At 38.7% G+C, this 17115-nt stretch overlaps 1 protein-coding gene across 5 annotated transcripts in view; it reads left to right on the top strand.

Moving 5' to 3' along the window:
- LOC121369379 (dynein heavy chain 12, axonemal-like) overlaps positions 1–17115 on the top strand; it is a 121842-nt gene that overhangs the window by 102544 nt on the left and 2183 nt on the right. For 3 of the 5 annotated variants that reach the window (XM_041494440.1, XM_041494438.1, XM_041494439.1), the window contains 8 exons: positions 695–835; positions 1621–1758; positions 2740–2973; positions 3831–4016; positions 11114–11217; positions 12463–12667; positions 15864–16001; positions 16870–16961. In XM_041494440.1, coding sequence (XP_041350374.1) covers positions 695–835; positions 1621–1758; positions 2740–2973; positions 3831–4016; positions 11114–11217; positions 12463–12667; positions 15864–16001; positions 16870–16961 — 1238 coding nt within the window. The other 2 variants (XM_041494443.1, XM_041494441.1) reach the window with 2 other exon arrangements.

Raw genomic sequence — 17115 nt, 5'->3', positions numbered from 1 at the left:
GCTACCCCTGTCCTAAAGTGAGTTTATTACTTACAACACACACAGTGACTTCAGACTGTGGCTCACCAGCTACCCCTCTCCTAAAGTGAGTCTTTATTATTTACAACACACACTGTGACTTCAGACTGTGGCTTACCAGCTACCCCTCTCCTAAAGTGAGTCTTTATTATTTACAACAAACACAGTGACTTCCAGCTGTGGCTCACCAGCTACCCTTCACCTAAAGTGAGTCTTTATTATTTATAATACACACAGTGACTTCAGACTGTGGCTCACCAGCTACCCCTCTCCTAAAGTGAGTCTTTATTATTTATAATACACACGGTGACTTCAGAGTGTGGCTCACCAGCTACCCCTCTCCTAAAGTGAGTCTTTATTATTTATAATACACACGGTGACTTCCTGCTGTGGCTTACCAGCTACCCCTCTCCTAAAGTGAGTCTTTATTATTTACAACACACACAATGACTTCAGACTGTGGCTCACCAATTACCATTCACCAAAGGTGAGTCTTTATTTTTACAACATACACAGTGACTTACCAGCTACCTTTTGTGAGTTATATATGTTTGACAGTGATGTAGAAATGTGGATTTCAAAATGATATGACAAGTTGTATTGTTTATAGTTGTGTTTAAAACCGTTTACAATGCAGTTATTGTTTATATAACTGTTTTATTCTGTTTGTCCCCAGTTCCCAGTCAGTGTTCTGCAGAATGGCGTGAAGATGACCAACGAGCCGCCCACTGGACTGCGACAGAATCTGTTACAGTCGTACCTCAACGACCCCATCAGTGACGAAGTCTTCTTCAACGGCTGCCAGGGCAAAGAGCTGGTCAGTTAGTTGTCATAGTTTATTGTGTATCCGGGATTAGGGTATGGGTCATGTTTGACATGCTTCCATTAGAAAACTGTTGAAGTACAGCTGTCATGGGCACAGCCTCTGACTTCACCAGAGAGCTCTATTCTGTTATGTATTGCTGTGTATTGTTATATATTCAGTGTTTTGTCATATTGATTTCTCAAGCAGGTTGTCAACTTGTACTCCTCTTACGTTATTTTCACATATAGTCTTAGAGAGGAAACCCGCTACATTTTTCCATTAGTAGCAAGGGATCGTTTATATGCAATATCCCATAGACAGGATAACACATACCATGGTCTTTGATATACCAGTCATGGTGCACTGGCTGGAATGAGAAATAGCCCAACAGGCCCACCGAAAGGATCAAGCAAGTGCTTTACCAATGGGCTACATCCCACCCCTGTGTTCCGATAGAGTAAATTGTATTTTAAATCTGTTTTGTAGTAAATGACTGATTTGCTTTTAGAGAGCTGTTCTGTAAACTATAATCATGATAATCCATGTGGTGCAAGTCAGATGTGTGTTGGTAAAAGCACCCGTTACTGTTGGAGACACAAGGAATGTAATGATGCAGTGGATAGCAAAGGATATCAAAGTGTATCATCCCAATAGGCTGAGAAAGATGTAGTTCACAGTAGAGGACTGTTTAAATGGGGTTGAGGAAGAACAAACATGATGCCAGTCATCACATTTACTTTCAGTACATGCTTGTAGGATCAACTCATTGCTAAGACAACAGTTGTATTTTATTGCAGCAATTTGAGAAGCTCCTGTTTGGATTGTGCTTCTTCCATGCTCTGGTTCAGGAGCGCAGGAAAGTCGGACCTATCGGCTGGAACATTCCGTACGGTTTCAACGAGTCGGATCTCCGCATTTCTGTACGGCAGTTACAGGTAGGCACATCACGGGACATTTTGATGAACGACATTATGTTAATAGCCAAATTGAATGTATCCACACATAACATCCTTATGATATTTGACCATGTTTGAATGTTAATCTTAAGTGTTTGTTATTTATGGATATTTATTGGTGAGAAGAATTCCATTTGATATTGTGTCCTACCTGACTGGCAGAAAACATGTTTTACTTGTCAAGCTTTATATGTGTTTGTATATTTTGTTATTTTGAGATGTTTATTGCTAATTAAGTTTCATTTGAAACCATCATGAAACCAGTGTTACATGACATGCAGAGTGGTAGTTCTACTAAAGTCAAAGTGTCTAACATTGATTCATGGAAGCAGCTAGTTCAAACATCTTTTAGACTTTGCTTTGTGTAAATATAGGATTTTAAATGTATTGATGGTTTTGTCTTTCAGGTTCATGTGCATTTGCCTGCTTTAAGATGTATATATTAACGAGTATGATGCAATAACTTGTCATAAACCCATGTTACATTGTTATCTTCACTTGTGTTTCCAGATGTTTATCAACGAGTATGATGCGATAACTCGTCATAAAGCCATGTTACATTGTTATCTTCACTTGTGTTTCCAGATGTTTATCAACGAGTATGATGCGATAACTCGTCATAAACCCATGTTACATTGTTATCTTCACTTGTGTTTCCAGATGTTTATCAACGAGTATGATGCGATAACTCGTCATAAACCCAAGTTACATTGTTATCTTCACTTGTGTTTCCAGATGTTTATCAACGAGTATGATGCGATAGCTCGTCATAAACCCATGTTACATTGTTATCTTCACTTGTGTTTCCAGATGTTTATCAACGAGTATGATGCGATAACTCGTCATAAAGCCATGTTACATTGTTAACTTCACTTGAGTTTCCAGATGTTTATCAACGAGTATGATGCGATAACTCGTCATAAAGCAATGTTACATTGTTATCTTCACTTGTGTTTCCAGATGTTTATCAATGAGTATGACGATGTTCCGTTTGACGCGATCTCCTACATGACCGGTGAGTGTAACTACGGCGGCCGCGTCACGGATGACTGGGATCGACGGTGTTTGCTGACGCTGCTTGATGATTTCTACAACCCCAACGTCATCACTGAAGCCAAGTACAAGTTCTCCCCTAGCGGCATCTACTATGCACCGCCCAAGAGCAACTATGAAAAATATGTGGATTTCATCAAGGTATCAGTTTTGTCTTGTAATACAGTGTGTATTACAAGGGATAAAATTTCGGTTGAAAAATAAATAGGATTTTTCTAGGTGGTTACAGTAAACTAATTTGGGATAATGTTTGTAACTGTAAAGAGATGAGTTAAACACAGCGCCGTCATAGTTTGTTTAAAGTGAAGTAGCAAAACATTGTTATAGATTCACTGATGCTTTTTGTATGTGATACACTCATGCTTTTTGTATGTGATACACTCATGCTTTTTGTATGTGATACACATGTTATCTTTGTAGGGCCTCAATGAATCCAAACAAAAATTGGACTCAAGTACTCGAGGATCAAACTTGACTCAGACCCGAGTACCTAACACTTACACTAGATGATAATGAAACTAAGGAATGTGGTCAAATAAAATTATGTCTTTTAAATCAAGTGCTGAACATGGATGCCAAATCATGTCATTGTATTGCATTCCACACATTCTCATAGTCCTATAACGTAACCAGCTGTAAGCATGTGGCAAAATGACAAAAAAAAAAATTAAAAGAGAGTGCTCTTCCTCATACAGGTACTCGAGTCCTGTCAACGGACTGGAGTCTTGCTAGACTCGGCCCATGTCTGAGTACTCGTGGAGACCCTAGATGTTTGTCTGTGATACAATGATGATCTTTGTCTATGGGACACTGATCTTTGTTACGTTTTGCACTTAAGATTTATGTATGTGGTACTCTGATGATCTGTGTGGTACACTAATGATATTTATATGTGATTATACTGTGATAGTCATGCTTTAAAATGTTCTAGTCAGAATCATGTAGTACTTAAACATGTACTCAAATGAATATCATGGTCCTGATGTTTATTGTTTTAGAATCTGCCACAGACTCAGACTCCCGAGGTGTTTGGACTTCATGAAAACGTAGACATCACTCGTGAGCTGCAGGAAACTAAACTCATGTTTGACTCAGTGCTGCTCACCCAGGGCAGATCTGGGGGAGGGGCCGCAGGAAAAACCGATGACACCTTGCTGGACATCGCATCCGACATCTTGGCCAAGGTGTGTAACCAGCTACATTGTTACAGAGTTTTTCTTGTCACATACACAGCTTTAATTTAGTGGAATAAGAAATTGTTATAAACTTAGTTCAGATACATAGCAAAGGAAGTTTAAGGAGACTAAACTAACAAAGTATTTGTCACTCAAAGCACTTGGGCCAGACTTTTAAAAACAATACTGGTAAATTCCTCCTGATTCCCATCACAATTTCTTGTGTTTTTTCTTGCCTTTATATTTGATGTAAAAAATAAATTAAATAAATGAAAATTCTTATGAACTAGTTTTTAAGATGGTGGCTTTTAGATTGCATTAAACATTGGGTTTTTTGTTAGGTAAGTCCTTAGCACTGTGTTGTATCTAGAGATTCATTTCAGAACTTAATATTTTTGTACATTAATATTAATGTCTTCTGTTAGGTGTTTTAATAAGAGCCTGGCCATAAACAGTTTGTTTAATACAATATAACACCATCACGGTGAGTCCTGGGTAGAACAGATTGACAGTTTGTTTAATACAATATAACACCATCACGGTGAGTCCTGGGTAGAACAGATTGACTGTTTGTTTAATACAATATAACACCATCACGGTGAGTCCTGGGTAGAACAGATTGACAGTTTGTTTAATACAGTATAACACCATCGCAGTGAGTCCTGGGTAGAACAGATTGACTGTTTAATACAATATAACACCATCGCAGTGAGTCCTGGGTAGAACAGATTGACAGTTTGTTTAATACAGTATAACACCATCGCAGTGAGTCCTGGCTAGAACAGATTGACAGTTTGTTTAATACAGTATAACACCATCGCAGTTAGTCCTGGGTAGAACAGATTGACAGTTTAATACAGTATAACACCATCGCAGTGAGTCCTGGGTAGAACAGATTGACAGTTTGTTCAATACAATATAACACCATCACGGTGAGTCCTGGGTAGAACAGATTGACAGTTTGTTTAATACAATATAACACCATCACAGTTAGTCCTGGGTACAACAGATTGACAGTTTGTTCAATACAGTATAACACCATCGCAGTGAGTCCTGGGTAGAACAGATTGACAGTTTAATACAATATAACACCATCGCAGTGAGTCCTGGGTAGAACAGATTGACAGTTTAATATATACACCATCGCAGTGAGTCCTGGGTAGAACAGATTGACAGTTTAATACAATATAACACCATCGCAGTGAGTCCTGGGTAGAACAGATTGACAGTTTAATACAATATAACACCATCGCAGTGAGTCCTGGGTAGAACAGATTGACAGTTTGTTTAATACAGTATAACACCATCGCAGTGAGTCCTGGGTAGAACAGATTGACAGTTTAATACAATATAACATCATCACAGTGAGTCCTGGGTAGAACAGATTGACAGTTTGTTCAATACAATATAACACCATCACGGTGAGTCCTGGGTAGAACAGATTGACTTTGTTCAATACAATATAACACCATCACAGTGAATCCTGGGTAGAACAGATTGACAGTTTGTTTAATACAGTATAACACCATCGCAGTGAGTCCTGGGTAGAACAGATTGACAGTTTAATACAATATAACATCATCACAGTGAGTCCTGGGTAGAACAGATTGACAGTTTGTTCAATACAGTATAACACCATCACAGTGAGTCCTGGGTAGAACAGATTGACTGTTTAATACAATATAACACCATCACAGTGAGTCCTGGGTAGAACAGATTGACAGTTTGTTCAATACAGTATAACACCATCACAGTGAGTCCTGGGTAGAACAGATTGACAGTTTGTTTAATACATTATAACACCATCGCAGTGAGTCCTGGCTAGAACAGATTGACAGTTTGTTTAATACAGTATAACACCATCGCAGTTAGTCCTGGGTAGAACAGATTGACAGTTTGTTTAATACAATATAACACCATCGCAGTTAGTCCTGGCTAGAACAGATTGACAGTTTGTTTAATACAGTATAACACCATCGCAGTTAGTCCTGGGTAGAACAGATTGACAGTTTGTTTAATACAATATAACACCATCGCAGTGAGTCCTGGGTAGAACAGATTGACAGTTTGTTTAATACAGTATAACACCATCGCAGTGAGTCCTGGGTAGAACAGATTGACAGTTTGTTTAATACAGTATAACACCATCGCAGTGAGTCCTGGGTAGAACAGATTGACAGTTTGTTCAATACAATATAACACCATCACGGTGAGTCCTGGGTAGAACAGATTGACTTTTTAATACAGTATAACACCATCGCAGTGAGTCCTGGGTAGAACAGATTGACAGTTTGTTTAATACAGTATAACACCATCGCAGTGAGTCCTGGGTAGAACAGATTGACAGTTTGTTTAATACAGTATAACACCATCGCAGTGAGTCCTGGGTAGAACAGATTGACAGTTTAATACAGTATAACACCATCACAGTTAGTCCTGGGTACAACAGATTGACAGTTTAATACAGTATAACACCATCACAGTGAGTCCTGGGTAGAACAGATTGACAGTTTGTTTAATACAATATAACACCATCACAATTAGTCCTGGGTACAACAGATTGACAGTTTGTTCAATACAGTATAACACCATCGCAGTGAGTCCTGGGTAGAACAGATTGACAGTTTAATACAATATAACACCATCGCAGTGAGTCCTGGGTAGAACAGATTGACAGTTTAATACAATATAACACCATCGCAGTGAGTCCTGGGTAGAACAGATTGACAGTTTAATACAATATAACATCATCGCAGTGAGTCCTGGGTAGAACAGATTGACAGTTTGTTCAATACAATATAACACCATCACGGTGAGTCCTGGGTAGAACAGATTGACTGTTTGTTCAATACAATATAACACCATCACAGTGAATCCTGGGTAGAACAGATTGACAGTTTGTTTAATACAGTATAACACCATCGCAGTGAGTCCTGGGTAGAACAGATTGACAGTTTGTTTAATACAGTATAACACCATCGCAGTGAGTCCTGGGTAGAACAGATTGACAGTTTGTTTAATACAGTATAACACCATCGCAGTGAGTCCTGGGTAGAACAGATTGACAGTTTGTTTAATACAGTATAACACCATCGCAGTGAGTCCTGGCTAGAACAGATTGACAGTTTGTTTAATACAATATAACACCATCACGGTGAGTCCTGGGTAGAACAGATTGACAGTTTGTTTAATACAATATAACACCATCACAGTGAGTCCTGGGTAGAACAGATTGACAGTTTGTTTAATACAGTATAAGACCATCGCAGTGAGTCCTGGGTAGAACAGATTGACAGTTTAATACAATATAACACCATCGCAGTGAGTCCTGGGTAGAACAGATTGACAGTTTAATACAATATAACACCATCGCAGTGAGTCCTGGGTAGAACAGATTGACAGTTTGTTCAATACAGTATAACACCATCGCAGTGAGTCCTGGGTAGAACAGATTGACAGTTTAATACAATATAACATCATCACAGTGAGTCCTGGGTAGAACAGATTGACAGTTTGTTTAATACAGTATAACACCATCGCAGTGAGTCCTGGGTAGAACAGATTGACAGTTTGTTTAATACAGTATAACACCATCGCAGTGAGTCCTGGGTAGAACAGATTGACAGTTTAATACAATATAACATCATCACAGTGAGTCCTGGGTAGAACAGATTGACAGTTTGTTCAATACAATATAACACCATCACGGTGAGTCCTGGGTAGAACAGATTGACTGTTTGTTCAATACAATATAACACCATCACAGTGAATCCTGGGTAGAACAGATTGACAGTTTGTTTAATACAGTATAACACCATCGCAGTGAGTCCTGGGTAGAACAGATTGACAGTTTAATACAATATAACATCATCACAGTGAGTCCTGGGTAGAACAGATTGACAGTTTGTTCAATACAATATAACACCATCACAGTGAGTCCTGGGTAGAACAGATTGACTGTTTAATACAATATAACACCATCACAGTGAGTCCTGGGTAGAACAGATTGACAGTTTGTTTAATACAGTATAACACCATCGCAGTGAGTCCTGGGTAGAACAGATTGACAGTTTGTTCAATACAGTATAACACCATCACAGTGAGTCCTGGGTAGAACAGATTGACAGTTTGTTTAATACAGTATAACACCATCGCAGTGAGTCCTGGCTAGAACAGATTGACAGTTTGTTTAATACAGTATAACACCATCGCAGTTAGTCCTGGGTAGAACAGATTGACAGTTTGTTTAATACAATATAACACCATCGCAGTGAGTCCTGGCTAGAACAGATTGACAGTTTGTTTAATACAGTATAACACCATCGCAGTTAGTCCTGGGTAGAACAGATTGACAGTTTGTTTAATACAATATAACACCATCGCAGTGAGTCCTGGGTAGAACAGATTGACAGTTTGTTTAATACAGTATAACACCATCGCAGTGAGTCCTGGGTAGAACAGATTGACAGTTTGTTCAATACAGTATAACACCATCGCAGTGAGTCCTGGGTAGAACAGATTGACAGTTTGTTCAATACAGTATAACACCATCACAGTGAGTCCTGGCTAGAACAGATTGACAGTTTGTTTAATACAGTATAACACCATCGCAGTGAGTCCTGGGTAGAACAGATTGACAGTTTGTTTAATACAGTATAACACCATCGCAGTGAGTCCTGGGTAGAACAGATTGACTGTTTAATACAGTATAACACCATCGCAGTGAGTCCTGGGTAGAACAGATTGACAGTTTGTTTAATACAGTATAACACCATCGCAGTGAGTCCTGGGTAGAACAGATTGACAGTTTGTTTAATATAGTATAACACCATCGCAGTGAGTCCTGGGTAGAACAGATTGACAGTTTAATACAGTATAACACCATCACAGTTAGTCCTGGATACAACAGATTGACAGTTTAATACAGTATAACACCATCACAGTGAGTCCTGGGTAGAACAGATTGACTGTTTAATACAATATAACACCATCACAGTGAGTCCTGGGTAGAACAGATTGACAGTTTGTTCAATACAATATAACACCATCACAGTTAGTCCTGGGTAGAACAGATTGACTGTTTAATACAATATAACACCATCACAGTGAGTCCTGGGTAGAACAGATTGACTGTTTAATACAATATAACACCATCACAGTGAGTCCTGGGTAGAACAGATTGACAGTTTAATACAGTATAACACCATCACAGTTAGTCCTGGATACAACAGATTGACAGTTTAATACAGTATAACACCATCACAGTGAGTCCTGGGTAGAACAGATTGACTGTTTAATACAATATAACACCATCACAGTGAGTCCTGGGTAGAACAGATTGACAGTTTGTTCAATACAATATAACACCATCACAGTTAGTCCTGGGTAGAACAGATTGACTGTTTAATACAATATAACACCATCACAGTGAGTCCTGGGTAGAACAGATTGACTGTTTAATACAATATAACACCATCACAGTGAGTCCTGGGTAGAACAGATTGACAGTTTGTTTAATACAGTATAACACCATCGCAGTGAGTCCTGGGTAGAACAGATTGACAGTTTAATACAATATAACATCATCACAGTGAGTCCTGGGTAGAACAGATTGACAGTTTGTTCAGTACAATATAACACCATCACAGTGAGTCCTGGGTAGAACAGATTGACAGTTTGTTCAATACAATATAACACCATCACAGTTAGTCCTGGGTAGAACAGATTGACTGTTTAATACAATATAACACCATCACAGTGAGTCCTGGGTAGAACAGATTGACTGTTTAATACAATATAACACCATCACAGTGAGTCCTGGGTAGAACAGATTGACAGTTTGTTTAATACAATATAACATCATCGCAGTGAGTCCTGGGTAGAACAGATTGACAGTTTGTTCAATACAATATAACACCATCGCAGTGAGTCCTGGGTAGAACAGATTGACAGTTTGTTCAATACAATATAACACCATCACAGTTAGTCCTGGGTAGAACAGATTGACTGTTTAATACAATATAACACCATCACAGTGAGTCCTGGGTAGAACAGATTGACTGTTTAATACAATATAACACCATCACAGTGAGTCCTGGGTAGAACAGATTGACAGTTTGTTTAATACAGTATAACACCATCGCAGTGAGTCCTGGGTAGAACAGATTGACAGTTTAATACAATATAACATCATCACAGTGAGTCCTGGGTAGAACAGATTGACAGTTTGTTCAGTACAATATAACACCATCACAGTGAGTCCTGGGTAGAACAGATTGACAGTTTGTTCAATACAATATAACACCATCACAGTTAGTCCTGGGTAGAACAGATTGACTGTTTAATACAATATAACACCATCACAGTGAGTCCTGGGTAGAACAGATTGACTGTTTAATACAATATAACACCATCACAGTGAGTCCTGGGTAGAACAGATTGACAGTTTGTTTAATACAATATAACATCATCGCAGTGAGTCCTGGGTAGAACAGATTGACAGTTTGTTCAATACAATATAACACCATCGCAGTGAGTCCTGGGTAGAACAGATTGACAGTTTGTTTAATACAGTATAACACCATCACATTGAGTCCTGGGTAGAACAGATTGGCAGTTCATTAATACAATATAACACCATCACAGTGAGTCCTGGCTAGAACAGATTGACAGTTTGTTTAATACAATATAACACCATCACATTGAGTCCTGGGTAGAACAGATTGGCAGTTCATTAATACAATATAACACCATCACAGTGAGTCCTGGCTAGAACAGATTGACAGTTTGTTTAATACAATATAACACCATCATATTGAGTCCTGGGTAGAACAGATTGGCAGTTCATTAATACAATATAACACCATCACAGTGAGTCCTGGCTAGAACAGATTGACAGTTTGAGAGGTAACATGCATGCATGTAACATCACCAAAACTATGAAATATCTTCTCTGTATTTTGATTTCAGTTAATAATAACTTGTCCATAAACAGTTTGTGTAATACAGTATAGCATTTTCATGATGAGTCTTGGATAGCCCAATAGCTTGACTGTTTGAGAGATATCTGACATCACCAAATTATCATCTCTGTATTTTGATTTCAGTTACCTAAAGATTTTGACATTGAGGTTGCCACGAAGAAGTTACCCGTGACTTACTCTGAAAGCATGAACACAGTGCTGGTACAGGAGATGGAGAGATTTAACAGGTAGACTAACTCGGGTCTGTCTCGGCCCATTTCACATGAAACTCAGAGAATTCACCAAACACAGAAGTGCCTGAAGCTTCAGTGGTAATGCATGCACAATCGTTACTTGGAGCTTCAGTGGTAATGCATGCACAATCCTTACTTGGAGCTTCAGTGGTAATGCATGCACAATCGTTACTTGGAGCTTCAGTGGTAATGCATGCACCATCGTTACTTGGAGCTTCAGTGGTAATGCATGCACCATCGTTACTTGGAGCTTCAGTGGTAATGCATGCACCATCGTTACTTGGAGCTTCAGTGGTAATGCATGCACCATCGTTACTTGGAAAATGCTAACTTTGTGTGCTTCAGAATTTTCTTTAGTTCACGAAAACCAAAAAAAATTTACTACAAATATGGGTGAATTTTCTCTTTATGGAATTTTATTAAGAGCTGTTGACCTACTTATACAGATGAGTAATAAATATACAGAACTTCACATACGTTGTTTTTGCGTCCTATTTATTGCACGAGTTTATTTTATTGAGTGGTATGTTCTTTCGCAAAATAAACGAGTGCAATAAATAGGAAGCGAAAACAATGTCTGTGAAGTTCTGTATTTATTACATACCACCTTTTATGTTACACAAAAACGGTTTTTAATTTAACGTCATAACAACACTTTGTTAAATCTATGATCAAAACTCCTTTCATGGATTCATTTAATGTTAAGAATCATACTCTGCGGCAGCCTTGTGTAATGTTTCAAATACAATATGACGTCAGTTGTCAATCATATATGACGTAAGTAAATAAAAGGGACTAACTGCTGTAAAAAAAAAAAGGGAATTCCCCATTTAAAAGTTCCGGTCCAGATTGCACATATGTGCGATACAGAATAAATTTATTACACAGTTTCAAAAGTCTTTTATCACTATAGTAAGATTGAATAGGTATGTAATAAATAATTTTATTACATCTTGTAACCAGAAACGGATGATTTGATTAAATCTTCAAACTAGAAATAGATGATTTGAGTAAATCTTCCATCTTGAAACATGATTTGCTGAAGTCTTCAATTTAGAATGATATGATTAAATCTTCTGACTAGAATTAGATAATTTGATTAAATCTTCAAACTAGAAACAGGTGATTTAATTAAATCTTCTGACTAGAATTAGATGATTTGATTAAATCTTCAAACTAGAAACAGGTGATTTGATTAAATCTTCTGACTAGCTATAGATTAACTCTCTCCTCTTTCAGACTGCTCAGCATCATCCGTAGCAGTCTTCAGAACCTGCAAAAGGCTATCAAGGGTCTGGTGGTTATGTCAGCTGAGCTCGAGGCTCTGGCGGGCAGCCTGATCATCGGTAAACAGCCAGCCATGTGGGAGAAGAGATCGTACCCGTCGCTCAAACCGTTGGGCAGCTACGTAAATGACTTCCTCGAACGACTCCAGTTCTTACAGGTGTGTTCACAGGGAGCTCGTCGAACCAGCCGGGGGCTTTAACGGGCTGCGGAGAGTGTTTACATCAACATCATCACTGCTCTTGTATTTTGTCCACCATGTTGTGTTGAGTGTGAGATGTTCTAACACAAATGTCCACCATGTTGTGTTGAGTGTGTGATGTTCTAACACAAATGTCCAGTATGTTGTGTTGAGTGTGTGATGTTCTAACACAAATATCCAGTATGTTGTGTTGAGTGTGTGATGTTCTAATGTCCGGTATGTTGTGTTGAGTGTGTGATGTTCTAATGTTCAGTATGTTGTGTTGAGTGTGTGATGTTTTAATGTCCAGTAATTTGTGTTTAATGTGTGAAGTTCCAACACTAATGTGCAGTAAGTTGTGTGAGTGATGTTCTAACACAAATGTCCAGTATGTTGTGTTAAGTGTGTCCGATATATTGTGTTGAATATTTGATGTTCTAATGTCCAATAATTTGTGTTCAGTGTATGAAGTTCAAAAACTAATGTCCAGTATGTTCCGTTGAATGTATGATGTTCCAGAACTGTATGTCCAGTATTGTTGTGTTCAGTAGAAGTGTTCTAATGTCCAGTATGTTTCGTTGAATGTATGATGTTCCAGAACTTGATGTCCAGTATTGTTGTGTTCAGTAGAAGTGTTCTAATGTCCAGTATGTTATGTTGAATTTGTGAAGACACTAATGTCCACTATGTTGTATTGTGTTTGCAGTGTCCCAACACTAATGTCCAGTATGTTGTGCTGTGTGTGATGTTCCAGTATTTTGTGTTGAGTGTGTATGTTCCAGTATGTTGTGTTGTGGGTGTAGTGTTCCAGTATTTTGTGTTGAGTGTGTTGTGTTCCAGTATGTTGTGTTGAGTGTGTGGTGTTCCAGTATGTTGTGTTGAGTGTGTGGTGTTCCAGTATTTTATGTTGTGTGTGGTGTTCCAGTATGTTGTGTTGAGTGTGTTGTGTTCCAGTATGTTGTGTTGTGGGTGGTGTTCCAGTATGTTGTGTTGAGTGTGTGGTGTTCCAATATGTTGTGTTGAGTGTGTGGTGTTCCAGTATTTTATGTTGTGTGTGGTGTTCCAGTATGTTGTGTTGAGTGTGTTGTGTTCCAGTATGTTGTGTTGTGTGTGGTGTTCCAGTATGTTGTGTTGAGTGTGTGGTGTTCCAGTATGTTGTGGTGTGTGTGGTGTTCCAGTATGTTGTGTTGAGTGTGTGGTGTTCCAGTATTTTATGTTGAGTGTGTGGTGTTCCAGTATGTTGTGTTGTGTGTGGTGTTCCAGTATGTTGTGTTGAGTGTGTGGTGTTCCAATACTATTGGCCGGTATGTTGTGTTGAATGTGTGATGTTCTAACACTGATGTCCAGTATATTTTTGTGTTCTGTAGAAATGGTACGACTATGGCAAGCCAGCCATGATCTGGATATCCAGTATGTAGTGTTGAGTGTGATATGTTCCTATATTAATGTCCAGTATGTTGTGTTGTTCTTCTGTAGAAATGGTATGACCATGGCAAGCCACCCGTCTTCTGGATATCCAGTATGTAGTGTTGAGTGTGATATGTTCCTATATTAATGTCCAGTGTGTTGTGTTCTTCTGTAGAAATGGTACGACCATGGCAAGCCACCCGTCTTCTGGATATCCAGTATGTAGTGTTGAGTGTGATATGTTCCTATATTAATGTCCAGTGTGTTGTGTTCTTCTGTAGAAATGGTATGACCATGGCAAGCCACCCGTCTTCTGGATATCCAGTATGTAGTGTTGAGTGTGATATGTTCCTATATTAATGTCCAGTGTGTTGTGTTCTTCTGTAGAAATGGTACGACCATGGCAAGCCACCCGTCTTCTGGATATCCAGTATGTAGTGTTGAGTGTGATATGTTCCTATATTAATGTCCAGTGTGTTGTGTTCTTCTGTAGAAATGGTATGACCATGGCAAGCCACCCGTCTTCTGGATATCCAGTATGTAGTGTTGAGTGTGATATGTTCCTATATTAATGTCCAGTGTGTTGTGTTCTTCTGTAGAAATGGTATGACCATGGCAAGCTGCCTGTCTTCTGGATATCCAGTATGTAGTGTGGAGTGTGATATGTTCCTATATTAATGTCCAGTGTGTTGTGTTCTTCTGTAGAAATGGTACGACCATGGCAAGCCACCCGTCTTCTGGATATCCAGTATGTAGTGTTGAGTGTGATATGTTCCTATATTAATGTCCAGTGTGTTGTGTTCTTCTGTAGAAATGGTATGACCATGGCAAGCTGCCTGTCTTCTGGATATCCAGTATGTAGTGTGGAGTGTGATATGTTCCTATATTAATGTCCAGTGTGTTGTGTTGTTCTTCTGTAGAAATGGTACGACCATGGCAAGCCTCCCGTCTTCTGGATATCCAGTATGTAGTGTTGAGTGTGATATGTTCCTATATTAATGTCCAGTGTGTTGTGTTCTTCTGTAGAAATGGTACGACCATGGCAAGCCGCCCGTCTTCTGGATATCCAGTATGTAGTGTTGAGTGTGATATGTTCCTATATTAATGTCCAGTGTGTTGTGTTCTTCTGTAGAAATGGTACGACCATGGCAAGCCGCCCGTCTTCTGGATATCCAGTATGTAGTGTTGAGTGTGATATGTTCCTATATTAATGTCCAGTGTGTTGTGTTCTTCTGTAGAAATGGTACGACCATGGCAAGCCGCCCGTCTTCTGGATATCCAGTATGTAGTGTTGAGTGTGATATGTTCCTATATTAATGTCCAGTGTGTTGTGTTCTTCTGTAGAAATGGTACGACCATGGCAAGCCGCCCGTCTTCTGGATATCCAGTATGTAGTGTTGAGTGTGATATGTTCCTATATTAATGTCCAGTGTGTTGTGTTCTTCTGTAGAAATGGTACGACCATGGCAAGCCGCCCGTCTTCTGGATATCCAGTATGTAGTGTTGAGTGTGATATGTTCCTATATTAATGTCCAGTGTGTTGTGTTCTTCTGTAGAAATGGTACGACCATGGCAAGCCGCCCGTCTTCTGGATATCCAGTATGTAGTGTTGAGTGTGATATGTTCCTATATTAATGTCCAGTGTGTTGTGTTCTTCTGTAGAAATGGTACGACCATGGCAAGCCGCCCGTCTTCTGGATATCCAGTATGTAGTGTTGAGTGTGATATGTTCCTATATTAATGTCCAGTGTGTTGTGTTCTTCTGTAGAAATGGTACGACCATGGCAAGCCGCCCGTCTTCTGGATATCGGGCTTCTTCTTCACACAGGCCTTCCTGACTGGTGCCATGCAGAACTACGCCCGGAAGTACACCATCCCCATCGACAAACTGGCCTTCGACTTTGAGGTAAAACACGGCACTCACTTGTGGCATTACACAGTGTTATGTTTCTCAATTTCTAATGTATTGTCCATGACTTGTATATCAAAGGCCATGGTATAGTCTGTCCTGTCTGTCAGACATTGTATATAAAAATTTCATGCTGCTAATTTAAAAAGAAAAAAGTAGCAGTTTTAATCTGAAGACTATGTGTGAGAATTATCAAATATTTGACTTCAAATACAGTGGGTTCCCGTAATCACATGGTAGCTAATAAAAACAGTTACTAGCTGAAACACTGAGCCAAGTCCCATTTACGCTTAAAGCATGTCTTCTAGTCTAATATATATGATTCTGAATGCCAATATCTTTTGACACTTTGTCTCAGTATAAATATTGTATTATCTACACCAACAACAAAATTAGATTCATCCGTTAACTTTTTCATAGTAATTGACAAAGTTTCTTGGGTTAAACTCTTTGATTCTTTTACAAGGTTTTTTTGTTGTTGTTCATATTGATGCTCCTCACCAACATACAATAATTTTGTTGATGTCTTTCCCTAATTCTGCACCTTTCTGAAAACTATGGCAGAAAACGTGTGCAATTTTTTGTTCATTGCATATGATGGTGGTCATATTTAAATGATACATCTTCCATGACATAACATTTGACATATGTGCTGAGAGAGAGTCATAATTTCAGTCAAAGTGCCAGACTGGAAAGTGGACAAATATTTAATTGGGATGGTAGATTCATCAGCAAATGTATAAAACAGATTGAATATTCTATTTTTGTTTTATACTAAACCACTTATTCCATTTCATCTGGTTACCCAGGTTGTTGTGGTTTATCGCATAACCTTGAGATTTAAAAGCTCTGTGTTGTGTTTCAGGTTCTGTCTGTTGATACGAAGGATTCACCTCCCGAGGACGGAGTCTATGTGTTCGGCCTCTTCCTCGACGGAGGACGCTGGGACCGGAAAGAGTAAGTCGTCTTAACTTTCTCAAATCATTTGTCACAAAATTGAAAAACTAATAGAAGCAAAATTTACTTAATATGTAGCTCAAACAAAGAATGATCAAATGATAATTAATGATAGTCAATGTTAATTAATAAATGTGTTCTCGTTGTGTTATTG

The sequence above is a fragment of the Gigantopelta aegis genome, chromosome 3, assembly GCF_016097555.1.
Source record: "Gigantopelta aegis isolate Gae_Host chromosome 3, Gae_host_genome, whole genome shotgun sequence".
Lineage (NCBI taxonomy): Eukaryota > Metazoa > Mollusca > Gastropoda > Neomphalida > Peltospiridae > Gigantopelta > Gigantopelta aegis.
This window is presented reverse-complemented; position numbering and strand designations above follow the sequence as displayed.